Source organism: Notothenia rossii, assembly GCF_949606895.1.
Source record: "Notothenia rossii genome assembly, chromosome: 6".
Lineage (NCBI taxonomy): Eukaryota > Metazoa > Chordata > Actinopteri > Perciformes > Nototheniidae > Notothenia > Notothenia rossii.
The window spans coordinates 75,203,443-75,224,494 of NC_136909.1; the positions used below are offsets into that span (position 1 = coordinate 75,203,443).

At 39.5% G+C, this 21,052-nt stretch overlaps 1 protein-coding gene across 20 annotated transcripts in view; it reads left to right on the top strand.

Annotated features, from left to right (window-relative positions):
* Positions 1-17,301, top strand: part of LOC307043675 (calcium-activated potassium channel subunit alpha-1a) — a 136,464-nt gene extending 119,163 nt beyond the window's left edge. For 18 of the 20 annotated variants that reach the window (XM_079688324.1, XM_079688337.1, XM_079688335.1 and 15 more), the window contains 7 exons: positions 1,457-1,570; positions 4,914-5,044; positions 6,926-7,120; positions 7,602-7,720; positions 8,475-8,699; positions 9,808-9,836; positions 12,716-17,301. In XM_079688324.1, coding sequence (XP_079544450.1) covers positions 1,457-1,570; positions 4,914-5,044; positions 6,926-7,120; positions 7,602-7,720; positions 8,475-8,699; positions 9,808-9,836; positions 12,716-12,867 — 965 coding nt within the window. In that variant the 3' untranslated portion in view covers positions 12,868-17,301. The remainder of the gene's footprint in view (positions 1-1,456; positions 1,571-4,913; positions 5,045-6,925; positions 7,121-7,601; positions 7,721-8,474; positions 8,700-9,807; positions 9,837-12,715) is intronic. The other 2 variants (XM_079688338.1, XM_079688333.1) reach the window with 1 other exon arrangement.
* Positions 17,302-21,052: the final 3,751 nt, after the last annotated feature.

Consider the following 21,052-nt stretch of genomic DNA (forward strand, 5'->3'; position numbering starts at 1 on the left):
ATCTCTTTTGTAATGTAAGCAGCTCATTGAGCTTCTTGACAGGAAAGGCACACACACACACACACACACACACACACACACACACACACACACACACACACACACTCACATGCATAGCAAATTTGCAACCCTTTTAAAACTTTGTGACCTGAATATATTCCCTGCATTATCTTTCCTTGGTGGTGGCACTATAAACTGGCATTTTGCTGTAGTCAGCACTAAATGATGGATGTCAAAACACAGTTGATGCATTATGCATATAGCATTACAGATTTAAGGTGTTTACTTGTCACTTTGAGGAAATGCAAAAATGTGAAGTCATGTGAATTCATACTCCTGTCACTTGCACTTGTATTTCATGGTCCCTGCCACACCATTTCCGATAAAAGGTTTTCAGGATCCACTTCGCCAATTTTATTGTAACAAAATGAACAACATCTAAAATTTATGCTTCCCCGTTGATGGAAGGATGGGAATGCTAAATATGTCTTAGCTGACCCCTAAAAGCACAGTATCCGTATTGCAACTTTTAGGCAGGTGCCTTGTTTACTTAGCCTTCCCATCCTTCCTTTTTTCTGTCAATTCGCACAATTGAATGACACAGAAAACACACATCAACAACCTTATGCTGACTGAGCTGACATGCACTATGGATAATGGTACTGATACAGAGTTCCAGGTCACATCCTTTTGTTTATGATACTTCTTCAGTAAAACACTTATCAGACTTGTTTTTGCTTGGATTGTTCTTTTTTTAAATCTAAAAAGAATGCAACAGACCATACTGCCTGCTGACCAGAATATTACATGTTGTCAAGTGTTTCATCTATTATTCTGCCATAAACTGCATAATTTCACTTCCGATTTGCCAAAGGCTATCAACAAAACAACAAGAGAGCTATATCAAGCTAGCTCATGAGACTTGCTTGATTTTCCCCCAGTTGTTCTATTGAGAAATATCCATTTTGATGAACTGACATCTTTGTAATTCAGTTACTAAATGTAACCCAAAGAATTACATGAGGTAGTAGCTAAATCCAATTATAATAGAGAGCAAAAACAGCTTAACTCATGATAAAGCAACTAACTTTGCACATCAGTAACTGCCATCCCAGATTTGGACTCAATTAGATTTATATATAATAAATTTTAAATGTATCGCTTATTGATTTTGACATAAATATTAATATTACGACGAGAAACAGAGATTCATTAAATCCTATCAATCTAATTTGATTGTTTTTTTTTTTAATTACCTTTTTGGTGGGTAGGTTGTATTTCCTTTCCACATTCTCTGAAGGCATAGTGAAAGGTATCGTGTGGGTTTCAGTGGCAATTTAGTAATTCCATGTTGGTATATAAGAAGATTTAAGAAGTTACTACAAACCTTGTATCTCTCTTACTGCCGGCCCGTTATATATTTGCTAAATTCTATAAATCTATGTGTATTTTTCAGGTTTCACGCCTCCTGGAATGGACCGGTCATCTCCAGACAGCAGTCCAGTACATGGCTTTGTGCGTCAGGCTTCCGTCACCACCGGAGCCAACATCCCCATCATCACAGAACTAGGTAAAGCAGTTTATGAACACACATCTCAAATGCAAACATTGCATGCCATACCCAATAACCTCAGATCAACTCCCAATTCACTGGCAGACACATAAAGCTGATTATACAAGACTCGTCACGCTATTTCCAAAAGTTCCAACTCATTCACGGTCAAATGGGCTTGAGGAATGTGTGGTGTGGAATTTGTTCACTCTCATGGTGCTGGTTCACTCTCATGGTGCTGGTAGCTTTGCCCAAATCAAGTTCATTTTGTGAATCATTTGATCAGGCTAGCTTTTTATCAAGTGGTGATAATGTTAGCTGCAAGGCCTGTATGATATCTGTCCTCTGAGGACACTGTGGACAGCTGTAACTTGAGGATGTCACACAGGCATTTTAAGGATTAAAGTTACATCTCCTGCCATTTGTCCACTAATGCACAAGAGATGGTAAAAGGGAAAGAGAGTGAAAAGGTGGAGGGTAAAAACAAAACTGCCTTGGTTGCAAAATGGGTCCATTTATTAATAACAATGGCAGTGGCTGTATTCCCACTGGTGCTGGGGACTCATGAAACTTTCAGATCTCTGAGGGGCCTTCTAAAGCACCAGAGACTGGCTACTCTGTCTCCCCTGACCCAATTAGGGAGCAATGGAGCATGAGGCCAGCTAAGAAAAGGCCAGAAAGAGAAAGGAGCTACCTAATGTTACTTGTAACAGGGCTAGCCATTACCTGCAGAGAGGCGCTTGCCATTAGACTGCTGACCGCATACGTACTTATCAGAAGTAGATGCTATCCATGTAGAAGACATTGGTTGCCATCCTGGGCTTGAAAGCTTCAGTATTGTGTGCAAAGGAGGGAGCAGTTGCATGTCTTTTTGGAACGGTACTGTAATTACATTGTCATATGTTCAGTCTACAGCGCCAGGAGCAGATTAAAGTCTAGTTGGAACATAAAAACACGAGTTGCATGACCTATTTTGTGTGCGTGGCATACTGTATAGTACATGTAGGTGTGTTTATGGATAAAACCCTCTTTATCCCTTTCACTGTCTTGCCGTGAAATAATGTATTGTTGTTGTAGTGGTATAGCGGCCTGACAGCTCTGGCTTTGTATCCACTGCACTCTAATCCAGGATGCTTTACTTTTAGATACCGGACAACCATGAATGTCTCGGAGTAAATCCCAGGGTTGACACGAGTGGTCTGAGACAGCAAAAGGCATTTATTGCAGTCTTTGAAACTGTTTCAGTAAGGACACCATGTCTTCCCTTCCCTGCGCTGTCTCATCACCATTAGCTATACATGGCAAACTAGTGCCATTGGTTTCACTCAGTCAGGAGAAAAAAAAGTGGAACCAACATACAAATGATAACAGAGCTGGGTAAGCCGGGCCTTTGTCCTCTGCTGCCGTTTGTTCTCTCGCTTCGCCGCTCTGCTCCTCCTCATCAGCTTGTCTTGATTTATCTGGCTGCAGTCAAGGCCCTTGCTGCTCCCATGGCTTCATTTCGAACACATTTCTATTCTCCGTTCTGGTTGAAATTGACTGTCTTGTTTTGGCCTCCTTTTAAAAAAAAAAAAAAAAATGTCTTCCTCCAGTTGCTTTTGCAGCGCCTAGCTAGGCTTTTGATCATGCTCAGTCTGTCCTTGTGGCTGTTTTCATAGCAACAACCCCCCTGCCCCTCACCCCCCTTCTTTCTCCACACACACACACACACACACACACACACACACACACACACACACACACACACAGACACACAGACACACAGACACACAGACACACACACACACACACACACACACACACACACACACACACACACACACACACACACACACACACACACACACACACACACACACAGACACGCAGACACGCAGACACACACACATTTTCAATCCTTTGGCCCAGGCCCGTTTGCGTCAGCCTCTTGTCTCTTTGACTGACATTTCTGTTCCATAGCGCACAGGAAGCCTGAGCAGAAATCAGATTCAAAAACAACAAACTCAAGATCAAACCATCTTTTAGGCTGTTTATTTATTTTTTAAATGTATTTTCCAGTTTCTTTTTTCCCTCCCAGACCATATCTCTAAAGCTCAGATAACAGAGGAGTCAAACAAAACTTGTGTGATGCTTTTTTTTTCAAGTTCATACACCCTGCCCACTGTTGACAGAAACACAATCTAAGAAAAAAGGCTCACACTGGGGAACACTATGTTTTTTAGTGCACCAATTATGCCATATATACACCATACTTGAGAAACAAAACATATCTTTGTTATTTTGGTTTGGGTTTATTTTCATTTTAAATGTTTCTTTGGTAGCAGATCCTGGCTATTATTAGTCATGAGATAGGAAGTGTGTTTTGTTACCAGACTTTAATTTGAATTTCAGAGCAAAGGTAAATATTTGAGATGATTTTTTTCTGAAGGTGATGATGTGAAAAAACACATTTATCAAGGAAAACTCTGAAAAGCATGAATTTACAAGTGCATGATTTTCTCAAGTGACATATTAGCCATTGTTGAAGTCTCGATTCTTTTATATACTGGATACAACGAGAAATAGTTGACGTTTTTCTGAGAAAAGATAATGTCCTTTATGTTATCTGGCTACTCAACCCACCGACTGGACATTGTGTCTTGACTGAGAATTGGTGTGTTTACAAAATATCAAGATACAGTGGCTACTAATGTACTAATGCAGGATAAATGTATGAATTATTCAGAATTAAGGACTTCGACAATGGTTATCACTGTGTATGCAAAAAAAAGACTCTTCTCTTTTATGTGTGGTTTGTCTTAATGTATAAAATGCACCCTGCATGTGATATACAATACATTCAATATTCAATATTTGGAAGTATTCCACAAAAAAATCCAAACAAACGTATAGTCCATGAACATAAACAAAACTATTAAAAAATTGTTGACAAAAAATTACAAATGATAGATAACATATTTAGTTAATTTTTAAACAGACTATTAGACAAAAAATAAGATATTATAAATAAAATATAGTTTAATTGTAAACTGATTATCGGTAAATCAGTTCATACTGTAGGTCAAAAACCTGTAAACATTTTTTAAGAAAAATGTAAGTTTTAATCTTTTATTAAAGAAATATGTGCACAGGTGTGTTAGCAAAATATAATGTGCATCTGTTGTTACATTATATTGCCAGACTTGATCAATACCAATATACCTGAGACGGTTTTGTTACATTACTTATATACTACAATATATCCAAATATTTTCAAATGTAACTCTCAATAAACCCTCAGGTGTGTTAGTGTCTGGGTGTGTGTTTAGGCTAATGCCTCTTCACCGCGCCCGTCTCTAACTCTCCCCCTCCCGTCTCTCAGTGAACGACTCTAACGTTCAGTTCCTGGACCAAGACGATGATGACGACCCAGACACGGAGCTGTACCTCACTCAGCCCTTTGCCTGCGGCACTGCCTTCGCTGTCAGTGTACTCGACTCCCTGATGAGCGCGGTGAGTTCTCAAACACACTTTAGTGCTTTTCAATACCATTTTTTTTAGATTACAAATTGTGTGTTTGGATGCTCTTACTGAGTCTTCACAATAATAGAAGGTAGAGAGAGGTTTCATGCAAAGTACATAGCTGTGCCTACCGGGTAATACTTTTATGTTGTTGCACTTGTAGAAACTTTAGCATGCGGAAAAAGATGAGCAGAACTGAGTCGGACCCCAGAAACCCAGAATCTAGTGAATTCCTCAGTTTTCTTTTGCCTTTGTTGGTGTTTATACCGCTGTTTTTCCGTTATTTCACATTCAATTAGAAAATTGTTTTCAAATACTCAACTTAATTGTTAGAAAAATAAAAAAATGATTGCGAGACATATCAGTAGTTAACATTAAAGGAAAGCTAATGGCCATCTGTGAGATTGAATGCTTACCCAGTAGAGAAAAAGGAGGATAGTGGATGCACGATTTTGGCATTTTAAGTAGGCAGAAGTTGGTAAATGAAATGTATACTGCATTCATCGCCCATGCCTGCCACCTCCATTGACATTAACATTATAAATTCAACTTTCAAGAGCCTTAATAGATCCTTTAACAAAGAAAGTGTTGAAGGTTAGTGTAATGGTGATGGCACAAGCTTGGAAGTAACAAGCCAGAGGAACACTCTCTCATCTTGACAATGTCATTGCTGCACTGGAGAAATTATAAAGGGGGAGCTTGGGAGATAAAAAAGAATCCTCCTCTACACCTCATTTTTCCACTCCCCTCTTTCATGCCCAACTGTGGTTTTCCCCTCGGTGCTGTGATGGCTTAATTCCAGCAGCTTTCTCTGTGAGTGAGGGGTTAGAGGGGCGTTCAGAGCGGAGCTGAGCGGGGAGTAGAGCAGGCGTCAGCTGTAGTCTGGCACTGGTCAGAGGTGAAGCCAGCTAATGGACAGTGCTCATCCATCATGAGGCTCTGCAGGCCTGTCAGGGGCCCGGGGAGAGGAGCTGCCACTCTGGCCCCGCTGCGGAGTGACATCGGCTGTCTTCACACGCCGAAAAGCAGTTCCTGATCGGCTTGAAGGACAAGAGAACCTGACACCCGCAGAGAGCAGTCAAATCGCTGTTTCAGAAGCAGACACCATACAGCGTGTAGATCAGTGATGCTAGAGGAAAGAATAGTAACTGTTTTATTTAACGGAATGATCCTACAATACTGTGATTATCAAAATATCATGTCTCTCTTAAATTTGATAGATTTATGGACATTCTACCTTAACCTTATAAAATACATTTTCAATGAATAACTTAAGGGGTGTTATTAAAAATAAATAATACCTCACTAAGCTCTGATGTTCATGCATCAGGCATTGAGATGTTTTAAAAAATCTGATCCAATAAAACCGTCTCAAGATTGCTGCCTCATCCAACCTGAAAAAAAAACATTTATAGAATTCAGCAGCGAAATGTCTTGCTTTGATTTAGTCGAACGGTCTGGTGTTAAAAGAATTGCTTCTTAGAAATGTGTTCTAATTAAAACAGTACAGAGAGGTCTTACTATTTTCAAAAGTAACAGAAATGTATCTTGTGTGTAGAAAGGGGTCTCAAAGACATTTTTCCAAAACCCTGAGCAGATAAAAGCAGAGCTATTTGCAAAGCCTCATACCAATAGAGGTAAATGCAAATATATATATATCTTTTTTTTTTTTAAAACAAGACATTAGAAGCTACTGCCAGAGCCCTCTATAGTCTTTCTATAGTCTTCTCCTCCCCTCACAGTCATCACTATGTGAAAAGACGAGGGTCTGAGGGTCACTATATGGGCTTTGCTTTTCTCCCTCATCTACCACCTCCCTACTTGTGACTCTACCGGCATCTGCTCACTGATATCCCTCTCTCTTCTCCCCAGACATACTTCAATGATAACATCCTCACACTGATTCGGACGCTGGTCACAGGGGGGGCCACACCAGAGCTGGAGGCCCTGTTGGCTGAGGAGAACGCTCTCAGAGGAGGATACAGCACACCGCAGACACTGGCCAACAGAGACAGGTGTCGCGTCGCCCAGCTAGCCCTCTACGACGGGCCTTTTGCAGACTTGGGGGTAAGTGGATGTTTAAGCGAAGATGACACGTTTTGGCAGTACCCAGCAGCACACATCGGGCCGCCTCCGCTCCTCACGTCTCTTAATCCAATGTGAAGAACAGTGATCACGGAAAGCAGGCCTTAGTGGGTGGAGAAGGAAGATGGCTTTAGAGAAGACAATAACACCATCAAAGAAATTCCAAATTCGATTGGTTCCAACTTCGTATTTTCAGGTTTTGGTTATTTGTACTCACAACTTGCAATGCTGTATTTATTTGTTTCTTGGATGAATTATAGCATCATTTGTATTGAATTAGCAAATAACCTTGCATATTGTTGCAGTCTACATTGCCAACAGTTTGCATTTGCTCACAAGATTCCCTCAGCAATGCAGAACGTTGCATTTTCCCTACAACTTTACAGAGAATTACATGAACTGCCACCAATGCAGTTCCTCACACAGACCTCACTGATGGTGTCTTTGTTCTGTTGTTCATCAGGACGGCGGCTGCTATGGGGACTTATTCTGTAAAGCGCTGAAGACGTACAACATGCTGTGCTTTGGAATCTACAGATTAAGAGACGCTCACATCAATGGACCGAGCCCGTGCACAAAGCGGTACAAACACTGCCTTTCATCTGTGTCAAAATGTTCTTTAAACTAATTCAATCTAAAATGTGTGTCTTAGATATTCAATAATAAAATACAAACTTAAAAAAGAGACTAATGATAATACTTTGACATTGACCTGGACGTGTATTGAATATATATTACCCAATGATAATCATATACTATAATATAAACATTTAGATAACTGCAAGTCAAGTACAAATTGCTCAAAACGTATCAGTATGGTCCTTAATTGTTAAACAAAATAAATAACGTACTGTTTAACAGACATAGATGTCTCCATTTAAACCCATTATTCAAATGATACATGGCATTGCCTCATGATTATTATACTATTATTATGTTGTATTGTAATGAATACATCTATGAAATGTAATTAAAATGTTGTTCCTTATTGACAAAACATGTATTAAATATAATGAATATTGCAGTAATTGTTCTCTTTATTGTATACAATGAATTGCTTTATCATTTCCACATGCACATACAGTGTTTTTAGTTACAACGAAATTCTAAAAAGTCTCTGAACGTCCTTAAGTAAATACTGTGCAATACTGAGCTCCTTAGTTTTGATCCATTTGTTCTCATACATCTATTCATATTCCTCCTTTTAATGTTTTAGGGATTAAGCGTACTCGATATACAGCATACCTTTCTGTCTTTGATGTATCCTTCTCTGTTTAAAGCCTCCCCTTAAGTATTATACACATTTAATCTTCCCTATCATTTGTTTTCTGGGCAGATATGTGATCACGAACCCACCGTATGAGTTTGAGCTGGTGCCCTCAGACCTGATCTTCTGCCTGATGCAGTTTGACCACAACGCAGGCCAGTCCCGAACAAACTTGTCCCACTCTTCCCACTCCTCCCATTCCTCCAGCAAAAAGAGCTCCTCCGTCCACTCCATCCCGGCCTCCAACCGGCAGAACCGCAGCAGTAAGACCAGGGAGCCCCGCGACAAACAGAAGTACGTACACTAAAGTGGCCTGTAGAGTATTAGCCTGCATGTTAAGTGTTTTAAACCTGACCTGGTGTGTGTGTTTGTGTGCAGACTGCGGTGACACATGCGCTGATAAATACTGTGTGTTGTGTGTGTTTGTTTGTGAGATTTGTGCTCTGCGTCGATGCTCGGTGTTTGTACGTTTCCTTCATAATCATCTGCATGTGGTATTCACTCTCGCATCACAGCAATCATAACATGACATGAACAAAATGGTAAACCCGCTTTGTGGAAAGTTCATTTATCATAGTCAAAGACTGTAGAGAGTCTTTTCTTACTAATTAAGTCTGTGGCATTGTAAACAGTAAAACCACTTGTTTAGATGGCACAGCCTTTGTGGTTGGAAACAAGCTTTCAGTTAAGGCCTCAACCACAGACAGATATATTGACATCACACAACACACATTCAGTTTGTTGTTCAGTCTACCTGTTGTATCTGTCGTAATATTTAGTGTTTGTCTCTCACTCTTTTTAATGTGTAGTGATTTATTAATTGTTGTGCGTTGGATATGTGTGCCTATTTAACAAACGTGATCAGTACGCCTTGATCATGGATGTAATGTTTTATGATTTACCCACTGTAGTTACTATAAAGCACATTTGGCTTACATTACTTATAAGCTGTTACTCATGAAACCATTCCTCATTAGCAGTGTTGATATTTTGTTTGTGCTTTTGTACTGCTTTTTATTGCATGTCCATGTTGGAAGCCTTCTTTCCTGTTCTGTTTATTATAAAATAATAGGATAGTTCGAAATATGATTACCTACATGTTATATACTTCTTATTCTCCCCCCAAAAAGATAAACTTTGCATTTTATTTATGGGAGAATGAAGTATTTTGGAATTGTGACATTATTTAAAAAGCATGCAGATTTTTTATGCACGTAAAGGAATCTTTCAATGGTAGATAATTATTCCTCAATACATCTTAAAATAAAGATGTATGATCTAGCCTAAATACTATAGTAGAAATAATATGTAAGCCTTAGTTAGACTGGTAGTCATTTGTCAGTTGTGTATTGACTGTAAATACTACTTACTTACAGTAGATTACTTGCCTTTTTTTCTGAAGTGCAACAAGGATGAATAGAATGGGCCAAGGTATGCAAGTTAACGATTCTGCATGACTTAGCAACCTTTACCTGGGGTCCTGGTCATAACTATTTCCTCTGTGGATGTTGTTATGACGAGGCGAGTTTGTTTTATTTAGTATGTTCTTCAGATGTTAAGTAAACCATGCCTCAGTTTAAGTTTTGCTTTCATCTGGAAAGCAAAATGTCTGCTGCTGCTCTTGCCTCCTCCCTGCCATGATCAGGACCATCTCCACATTGCATGAGGTTGAGACCAAACCCCCCTTTTTCTTTATGCCTTTACCTCAGTCATTCACTTGATGATATGAGTTATTTTCTCCTCCACACAAATCCTTTTTTTCCCTTTTTCTTTTCATCATTTATCATGCGTCTTTATGATTTATTTCAACTTGAGATGGTTTGCATTGTGTGAGAGGTCTGTGTGTTTCCACATCTTCCCTCTTATTGAATGCTATTAGATGACTGTAGCATACCTTGAAATGTATTATGTGTTCTCTATTTGAGTAAAGTAGGTTATAATTTGACCAGCATCAGAATAAATGCACCACTTGTTGCCTGACTGAACATACTCAGATCATAGCTCACATGTAGGTCAGACTGATTCAAATCCCCCTGATGCAGCCAATCGCTGACTACTACTTTTTCACAGAACTTTATGAAAGTGTGTCCAGCCCTGTGCCATCAGTCACACCAAGAAAGTGGGAGGTGTGACCAATCTAAAGTTTAAATTGAAGGGGGATATGAGTCTATAAGTTCCCTCCCACCCTGTGCACCTGATGTGATGGTTTAAGTTCACCGTATCAGCAGCATACTCTGGAGAGAGATGGCAGACATCTTGCTTAACCTCGGGCACAATTCTTCACATCAAATGCCTGTGCTGTACCACATGGCCCCCCAGCCTAAAGCTTGCTCACACACACACACACACACACACACACACACACACACACACACACACACACACACACACACACACACACACACACACACACACACACACACACACACACACACACACACACACACACACACACACACACACGTACATTCTCACACACATGGTCTGCTCCACATAGCAAAGTTACAATTTGACAATTTGAACTTCACCCAACAGAAGTGACATCTTGAATGGCATTTCAGATACCTGTGAAGAGGTTACAAACTTCTGACACCTGGTATACACCGTTCCCTTTGCTCAAAAATAGTGTTTTCATAGCCTACTTAAAAGGGACCTATCATGCAAAATGCACATTTGTACGTCTTTTATACATGAATATGTGTCCCCGGTGTTCCAGGGAACTCACCAAGTGTCAGGAAACACAACCCTCTCTATTTTCCTCCATACCCAAATCGTCTTAAAAAGGGGCTGCAACGGATCTGATTCAGACTGATCCAGATTTGAACACTTCTGTGACATCACAGAAGTGGCGCTATCTCTATTGGGCCAACTCCACCAATCAGGAGGAGACAGCGACGGACATTGCCGTTCGAAAGCGCTGGAGACGCTGTAGTACATATGCCAGGCCTGTAGATGGTGCTGTTCTCACAGAATCAGCCCATGCAAAGACAGTGTTGAATTGAGTGAAATGAGGAATGGCTAAAATGCATGATCTGTTTGGTATTTTGAAAAATTAAAAGTATAAATATGCCTTATATAGGTATGGTCCTACACTATATTATTCAAATATAGCATGATAGGTCCACTTTAAACATGACATGGAAATTACATATTCAAATATTCCAAAGTTCTTCCATACCATATTTAACTTTAAGCATGATTGTACACATTTAAGATATAGTATCATGTGTAAGGCAGCTAAAAGGGCCAGCTCCAAAAAAACATATTTTTTGTGTATAACACTATGTGTGATAAGTAGCTATTCAAATACTAGATTTCTGCCTCCACCTCCACAACATTGAATATTGATTGTGGTGCTCAAAGTATGGGAAATTACTCGTAAAATATCTACAATGACATTACTTCCCAGCAACATGGTCTCCCTTCAAATTAAGTCAAATAAAATCCAGTGATTGCACACATTTGAAAAACAAAACTAAAACTAAAAGGTTATTCGCAGACTTCAAAGATGTTAGCTGTAGTTAGCTAGCAACATACTTGTTTCAGAACTCAACAAAAACTCAAGCCCTTCAGATTATTCTCCTCCAGTCTTTTTCCTTTGTCTGTATACATGCGCCAAATGGAGTCAGAAAGCCTCAAGATAAGCTTCTTTTTTTTAAATGATGGGGATTTTGAAACGCATTTTGTGCATCCCAATGCAAACTCACGTCTGTTTCGGCCCTGCTCTTGCATCTTTGCATTGACTTAATAGTCAAATGTAATGTCACTTGACACCTCGATGAGAAACTAGTTTGGATAATCCATTGAACCAGTTTAAGAGCTAAAGAATACAAAGCAGTTCCATTGAAAATGGGAGACACTGTTGCTATGAGCAACACAATCTAAATTAAATGATCCTATATTGTATTGAGATGGCATCAGAAATCTCAAAATCTGTACACATTTGAGTGTCTGCTTTGCTAGAATGGAAGAGGAAGTGAGTTTTTTGTTATGTGGGAGACATGACCCAATAATAATAAAGATCTAAAAAAATACCCATATGATGAAGTTATTTAAAATTGAATACTTCAGAAATTAATCTATCAATCAATTTACACATCTGTATTTGATTACACAATCCCACTGTAAATGTCAAAATGGCTCAGTGCTCCAGAAAACCGACTAAACCTGGACCTCAAAGTTTGATGCTAATCACAAAGAATGCCATGCAAATGTACCACTTAAACTGAGGCAGTATGGTTTTTAAGTCATCCAAAGTTCCTTACTTTTCAAACTAACTCTGTCTTCTCTTCTTCCTCCCTCGCTTCCAGAAAAGAAATGGTTTACAGATGAACCAGAAAATGCATACCCACGGAACATTCAGATCAAGCCCATGAGCACTCACATGGCCAACCAAGTCAACCAATACAAATCCACTAGTAGTCTGATTCCACCGATCAGAGAAGTTGAAGATGAATGCTGAACACAGGGTTTTCTTGCTGACCCACCAGACATCTGTACGCTCTTTCAAAGGAGATAGAAGATCACCCATGGAGGATTGATGGTGATGATGATGATGATGGTGACAGGGATGTTGAAGACTGACACATTTCTCTTCACTCATTGTTAAAATCAGGGGTTGGACAGAAACCCAAAGTGGAAAGGGACCTCCTATGTGTATACCTTTTAATGTTACTTCCATGATCTTGGACTTTGTTTTATTTATTAATGTATCCATAGTGATGTACATAATGACAATCAAATAACGATTGTACAGCCCCTTCCCCCTAGCACTTTTTGGAATTATTTTAAGAGTTGACAAAAAAAAGAGAGTACTTCCTGTAATTCTTTGCAATAGTTCACCTCTTCGTGTGACCAGACTCCATTGCTAAGGTGACTGGTTCTTGGAGGATGAGGGTTGCGGCGATAAACTGATCATATCATCTCCCAAAGATCCGCCCAGATGCATTACGTCTATCCAGCTGGGTTCACCGACTTCATATCTCCTGTCTGCTTCTGTTCTATTTGCACTAAAACTGAACAAGTTTCTTTTGTCGGAACAACTGGAACCACCAGATTCCCCCTCAATAAAATGTCGCTGAGGAGATGACGGAAGGAAAGAAGAGGGAGGAGGGCTGCTTGGCTTTGAAGGCATACTAATCTTCTTAGGTTGTTATACATCATGTCATTGCTTAAGGTTTGCTACTTCACCGTTGACTTGTCATGTTAAGTGAGAGCATTCCAGTCCTGCAGAAGAAAATCGTCTTGCAAAACAGTAGTCTGAAAACTCGAAGTGCGGTGTTGGTGTGTGCCGACTAAGGAGAATCCTGTACCTAAATGTCTTCTGCTGATACGTCCGATCATGAAGCCTGTGACTCTGTTTTAAGCTCCTATCGCATGATATGTGCCTGAGCCCCCTCTATAACGGATACAGTGCAGTTGATCAACCTGAAAACATGGGAAGGATTTGAAACAACCTACCCTTAGCTTCATGCATTCAGGAGCATTTACATTATATGCACGCTGTGTGTGTGTGTGTGTGTGTGTGTGTGTGTGTGCGTGTGTGTGTGTGTGTGTCTGCGCGTGTGCATCACAGCCACTCGTCGTGATCATCTGTTCCATCGCTTTGTATGTGTTGGTGCACCTTTTAGAGGAGCAGCATGTGGGATCTTTGCTCTAAAATGAAAGTCATGGTAGAAAAACAAACAGTAGATGAGTCAGATGGGTTTGGATCTAAAACTAAAATGATATTGTTGCATCAAAAACAAACCAAATTCCCCAACTATCCTTGAGCTAATGCGGACAGCAGCTGCGTGCCCACCGTTAACGTTTTGCCGTGAAAACTGCGGCAGAATTTGGGATCACAACGAAGAGTGGTGTATTTTTCTGAATGTTATGTCTGTTACAAAAAGTCAATGTCTGAGGAAGGAAATGCCACATGTCGCATAAAGTGGGCATCAATGGGTCCTCCTTTGATCAATGCTGCCTGGCACAGGGTTGGCACAGAGGCAGTAAAGAGCTTGGATGTTCTCTGTAGCCAATCCAGATGTCACACGCCTCAAAACTCTCAGGAGTTAAGCTGCTATGTCCGTTCCTCTAACATGGGGAAATGCTCAAAAATAGTTGGGGTGAAATGCAACAATACCACAGACTGCCAATAAGGATACTGACGAGGAACCAGTGTTCTTTATGCTAGCCTGTGACAACACGAGCGTGTATTTTGCACTTGTTTCGGCCATACGGATCCAAACCCAGATGTGATAGAGATGGAGGATGGAGGCTTGAGCCTTGTACTCCTGATACATAAATATCATGCAAATATGTAAGTGGACTTATACATTTAAACATAATTATTTTGTATCCATAAACATAATCGATTTATACTTATTTTTCTATAGAATAAACATGTAAGAGTACTATGGGAGAGAAAAAAAGACTCAAATAATATCTTTATTACAATTACATATCAAAGAATATTGTGTTTGACTATATCAACATTTTTTCACATCATACTAAAACAAAATGTTTATTTTTCGTCCTGCCCCTCGATAACAAACTGCATCACTCTGGAGCCAATAAAGCTTAGACTAGCTTGCATTGTGAAACCACCATCTTCAGCCTGGCAGCTCAGCTCTGTTGAGTCCTTGCAGACATAGATTAAGTCACACCTGGAACCTCTTTTAGTCGCAACAGATGAGTGGTATCTACAAAATAATGTGTCCGATACTAGGCATCCCTGGCTGTGAACACGCAGAAAGAAAGAAAGAAAGGTGAACAGTAATGATGTGTTAGGGGGTAAATGTTGTAGTTAGCTGAAGAGCAGATCAGAGTGGTAATAATAACAAGAAGATAATGGAGTCGCTCCCTCTGTGCGCAGGCCAGAACTGAATGACCTTCATTGTTTGACCTAAATTAGGTCCCTCGTGATGAGGAAGAGTGTGTGCACTAAAGCACAGTGTGCCTGTGTTTTCCACATAATATCATTTTAAATATGACAGTGAGAAGCTGTCTGTTTAATGCGGTGATTCTCCTCTAGATGCTGTAAAGTTAAAGTAAATCTAAAAAACATTTGGAAAAAGAACATAATATTGTGCTTAATATGTTTGTGTAAATTGAATTCACCCATTATATAAACCACATTTATTTTTCAAACAAAATGATCTGAGCTTCAATATCCGTCTTTTGGGTGTGGTGCAACTTTACTGAAGCCTCATACACATCGTCCTAAAGTGAACTTTTGAACTGTGATTACATCGTTGTCACACTTTGTAGCATATAGATTTCTTTTCAAAATATATGTGAGTAAAATGTATGTTTAATTGGGTTCTTAATGGCATAATTGCTAGCCTGAACAGTAAGGAACTATTAACATTTGATAATGGCAGTGACTTATACATAGAATCGACAAACTGATTGTTATGTTAACAAAAAAAGACAAAATGTTTATTTTGAAAAGGAAAGATCCTGGATTCTTCTGGGAAAGTACTCTAGTAAGAAACATAGAAATTTGATCTGATTAATCAGCCATCACTAAGACGTAAGGTAGCACCAATTCAGCAGAGGTTTTTAAAAGAGAGAGCATCCCTTAATTTTCCTGTTTTTATTACTTTGCATTTTTACAGGGTTTACATTCCATTTTTTCAGCATGTCATCTGTCACAACTGCTTCTTTTTTGTTTACAGAGTATTTTATGAGTTACTTAAATATAGCATTGTTCAGAAATAAAACGGTACATGCTGCAAACTGGCATTAACAAGAAACTCACAAAGTAATGCACCATTTGTTTTCATAACACTTGATTACTGTGCTTTTTCTATCTGAACCATCACCGTGCGACTCATTCAGACTGGCATTATTCATAACACTGGACTGAGATGTCTCTCCTTCCTAAACCTTGTCATATGTCTCTATTAGATGTTTTAGGTTTTTGCATTGTATACCTCTAAAGTTTTTTAGAGTGTTTTTTGAAGTGCCATGAAGAGTTTAGTTTAGCAAGCATCCTTCAGTCATTCAGGGACAAAAGCTCACTCTGAGGGAGCTGAGTCCAAGTGTTTTCCACTGTGAGAACGGTCTCTTATACTGGCATGGAGAACATCCAAGCCATCAATGCCTCCATGCCAGTATAGTGCCAGGCAGCGCAAAAGGTCAAGAGGAGGGCCCATATAAAGTCCCACTATAGCGAAAAGTGGCATTCAGGAAGCCTGAGAGGCAGCTGGGGCCCACAGATAGCAGCCCCAGTTGTCAAACCACACACATTGTCTCCACTGTGTGCTGGGTTATCAGGTTGTGTTATGTAGTGTAGTTAGATATGGATGACTGAAAGATGCACATAGGGGCACATGCCTGTAACATCACATGTGTTGTGTCCACTGAACAAATCAAAGACTATGATGCGTCATACGTTACTGTTACAGTATGTTGCATTATTTTTGTTAATCTATTTTTTGCTGTAAAGGATGGATATAATAACTTATTTGCTGGGAATTGTACTAGATATAATAGAACATATACTACTTATTGGGATGGGACGTGGGTCTCAAGTCTTAACAATACATTAAAATTGCATTCAGCAATTTTTTTGTTGTTTTTTTAAAGAAAAGTTGCAATTTTTGTTTATTTTTTTGGTTGCCTATCAGTTCAGGAAAAGAATTCAGGACATTGCTTTTGCGTAAATACACAGATCATCATCGCAGCAAATAGGAGTTTGACATAGCAGTCTAATTAGTTTGGATGTGTTCTGAATATGACGGATACAAGGATTATTTGATGGTGCTGAGTTGATCTACCTGACTCCGTCAAATATCATCTGCTGATAAATATACTGTCTTGTACAAAAAGTTTGTACATAGATTGTACATGGTTTCTTTTTGTATTTTCTCAAATTAAAATGGATGTATTTGTGTTCTAAACCTGGAAACTCTCCTGTTTGTTTTATTTGAATCACAAAGAAATGTTTTCTTCTGTTATTGTGCTCCCTTAGTAACGTTCCAATCCTCAGAGTAAGAACATCTATAATACATGTATTTAGGATAACAACGTAGGTCATTTGACTTCATATTTAAAAAAAGGAATAGTATTTTATACCATAAGGTTTTATTAATAATCTCATCATAATATATTTGTCCATAGAAAAGTCATATGAAATGTCATACAATAGTAATAATAGTCATATTATTGTCCATCTTAAAAATTCCATGAAAAAGTCATAGTATATAAAAAAACGTAATGAAAAAATGTCATTGTATAGTTTGTAAAAAATAAATGAAAGAAAAAAGTAATATGATATTTTGTTGTGAAAAAGTCATGAATAAAGTCATAGTATAGAAATTAATACAAATACTCAATGAAATGTATGTCTTCAAAAATGTAATAAAGTATAGGATGTCAAAGTTTTATGAAAAAATGCATAGTATGTCCAAAAAGATCAGAGTATGTCAAAAATATTTTTATAAAGAATTTCTAGTATATTATGTTTAAAAAAATGTAATTAAAAACTATTATATGTCATACGCTTTATAATGATTAAGATACAGGCACAACAAGTCATCCCATTTATAAATATATCTTCATCCCGATGTTTATGACATCACTTTTTGCTTACAGAGCCCTGCCCTCTTTAAACCAGTTGGAAGAGCACAAACATACGTAAATCACTCGATATAAAAAATAAAAACAAAAACGTACTAAAAACGATTACTTACTACATTACTGGCTGAAAAATGTTCATAAAGGGCCTCATGGCTCATTTAAAAAAAGCTGATGTTGGTGAGGCCTATACGCCTCAGATCTGAGAACTTCCATTTAAAACAGATAATAGCTATCAATTCATTAAAAAGAATGTATATACTGTACAACCACATCAAAAAGCATGAGAAGGATCAGTGGTATGCATGTCACTTCTCCACTTTACGGTGTATATACAATAGACAGGTACTGTGAAATTGCAGGAGACCCAGTGCCTGACCTTGACTATCACCATGGGGACCCTGAGATAAATGTTTATTGTATTTTACCAATCCCCACCCTGCGGAAGGGTCGGTGACCCCACGGTCCAAGTCACACCGCCAATCCGCTTATCCTTTGAGGCTGGCATTAGTCTTGATTTACGTTAACTGACATGCTATTAGCTGCTCCATCACTTTCACCTGTCAGACTGTCAATCAACAGGGATCCACAGTGATGGGTAGGAATAGCATTGGAATCGCATTGGCTCGTATATCTCCATGGAGACGATGACAGTGGATGAGCGAAGGACATCATATCAGGTATCTCTCTTTGCCGTCGTGTCAGGGATATGTGAATGTTTCGCCATAAAATCGAGATGCTTGGTAACCTAATGTGGATAACAGATCCAGTTATCCCAGGGGCAAATGTTATATTAAGAAAGTAATCTTTTGCATGTTGGAGCTTTAACATCTCCAATGGCCTGAACTGCCGTAAGCATGCCGTAAGCATGCCAATAAACAGACCCAAATATATTTAACCTTTATGTACTGCAATAACTGAAATAATCGGCTTCTAGATACACTGCTCTAAACACTGTTTTTGGTGTCAAGAGATATATCTCTGGAGAATCCTTCAAACATCATAAGCAGCACCAATTCTGAGGTGTTATGATGAGGCAGGATGACTTCTCAGAAACTGACCCACTCCTCTCTCATAGCTATAGAAATCAGTGGAAATCTCATGAGTCTCTGGGCCCTGCCCACTCCTCCTCCTCCTCCTCCTCAGCTGAAGTGTGCAATTTCACACTCCAATGTCAAACAGCCGGTCAGAAGGGGAATGTATGACCCACCCTGGCATTTGTCCTCATTGCTCTCTCAAATGTGCAAACACTATTACCCTTGGGTTATCTTAAGTGGTGTGGTGAAGATTCGCAGCGTCTCCTCTCTTCTCCCCGCTAGACACACCATCAAAACACGACAAGCGGCGGGGACAGAGCGGGGGTAAAAGACAGAGCGAGGCAGAGGGGGAAAGCGATGGAAATGGAGCAGATGTTTGTGTGGCGTTTGATTTGTGGCCTGATAAGGGTGCTACACAGGCAGCTGGAATTGATGGCTTGTTAGTGAGGACGGGCCCCTCTGTGAGTTGTTTTCAAAATGATTGATTTACAATAAAGTGGCTCCGGGTGTGTGCATGCAGGCAGAACTGATGCAGATCGATCCCACTGAAATTGATTGATCAGCCATTTAACTTGGCAGTGTGTTTACCGAACAAAACCGAGCAGGACTCTCCCCTCAGCATCTCTCCCCCCATAAAGCAAAGGAGAAATGCCACCTCTGGGCCTGTCTCATTGCTTTGACACTGGCAGCAAAAACAAGCCATATCAGAATATGAACAATAAAAATGTAATCATACAGTGAGAAACACTGGCATGAACGTTTACGATTGTGTACTTTATTCTGCTATCAACGTGTCCTTCTGCGACTTGGAGATACTATGCCTTTAAAAGTAATGACTAACGTGCTATATGCAAGGGGAAGGAATACTGTTTGCCTTATCGCAGTGTCACATTGAGACATTCAGGGGGACGCATAGAAATAACTAATAACAGTGGAATTCAGTAAACAAGCAGCTCGTCCTCTGCCATACTTAACACTGACACACCAACAACCTTTACTTGCTTTAGTACTGTTAAGATGACTATCATATATAATGTAGAATAGCCCTCAAGTGTTGAAGTGCCTCGTCTCTGGACAGTGTCTTCAGCAATTTTTCCAAACAGTGCATACAAGGGGTACATTTTACAAGGAGTTATATTGATGGATATAACACAAGGACAATGTTTACCATGTGACCTCTGTGACTTTTCCTCACTTCCTGCCTGCCAAAACAAACCTCTCCGCCACTCTGCTAAGGACTTAAATCACCTGTCCTCATCCTGTTATTTGGATAATTGCCAACAAGAGCAAGCTTTTCCATTCTCACGACAGCATGCAGAGGCCCCATCATGCTCCTTATTAACAATTTTACACACTTGGTCGCAGCGAGAGGGTGTCAGAATGCCAATAATATTTACCGTCTGCTGTGCGGGCTATTCAGGGGAGGCTGAGTGTTGCTGATTGCCCTGACAGAAGCTGACAGCACCCTGAACCTGAGATCCCTGCAAATCGACTCAGCAGAGTGGCTTCTTCGTCAGACAGCAGGGTGTGCCTGTGGCCATGAACCAGGTGATGGAGCACAACACCGTCCATGAGTTAGAGCATGAACACAGACAAAGGCAATCTTTCTCTTTATCTTTAAACAGGTACTGGCTGATAGAAGGTCATAATTCATATGAAAACAAATCTATGTCATATAGCCTCTAATATACTGTAAGGCCTGACATCAGACCAAGGAGGAGAGCGATACAAAATGTAATGCTTAGAAAAACATTATCATTTTTTTATTTTTTATGTTTCTTTTTAAATTCCCTGTGAGAATAAACTATCCATTTTAGATGTCATTATGGGTCACTTAGTAAATCAATGAGCTACAACGTTTAAAATAATTTTCCCAAAGAGCTTGGAGGCAGGTAAATGAAACGGCTGTCTTGGGATTATTGAGCCTTCTCAGTCTCAGTCAATCCATCAGTCTGTAATGATTTCCATAACATTGATGTAAAAAGATGTTGACACCAATTATAGCCGTTCCCTTTGACCCCTGATGATTTAGACTGGGGGTGTTAT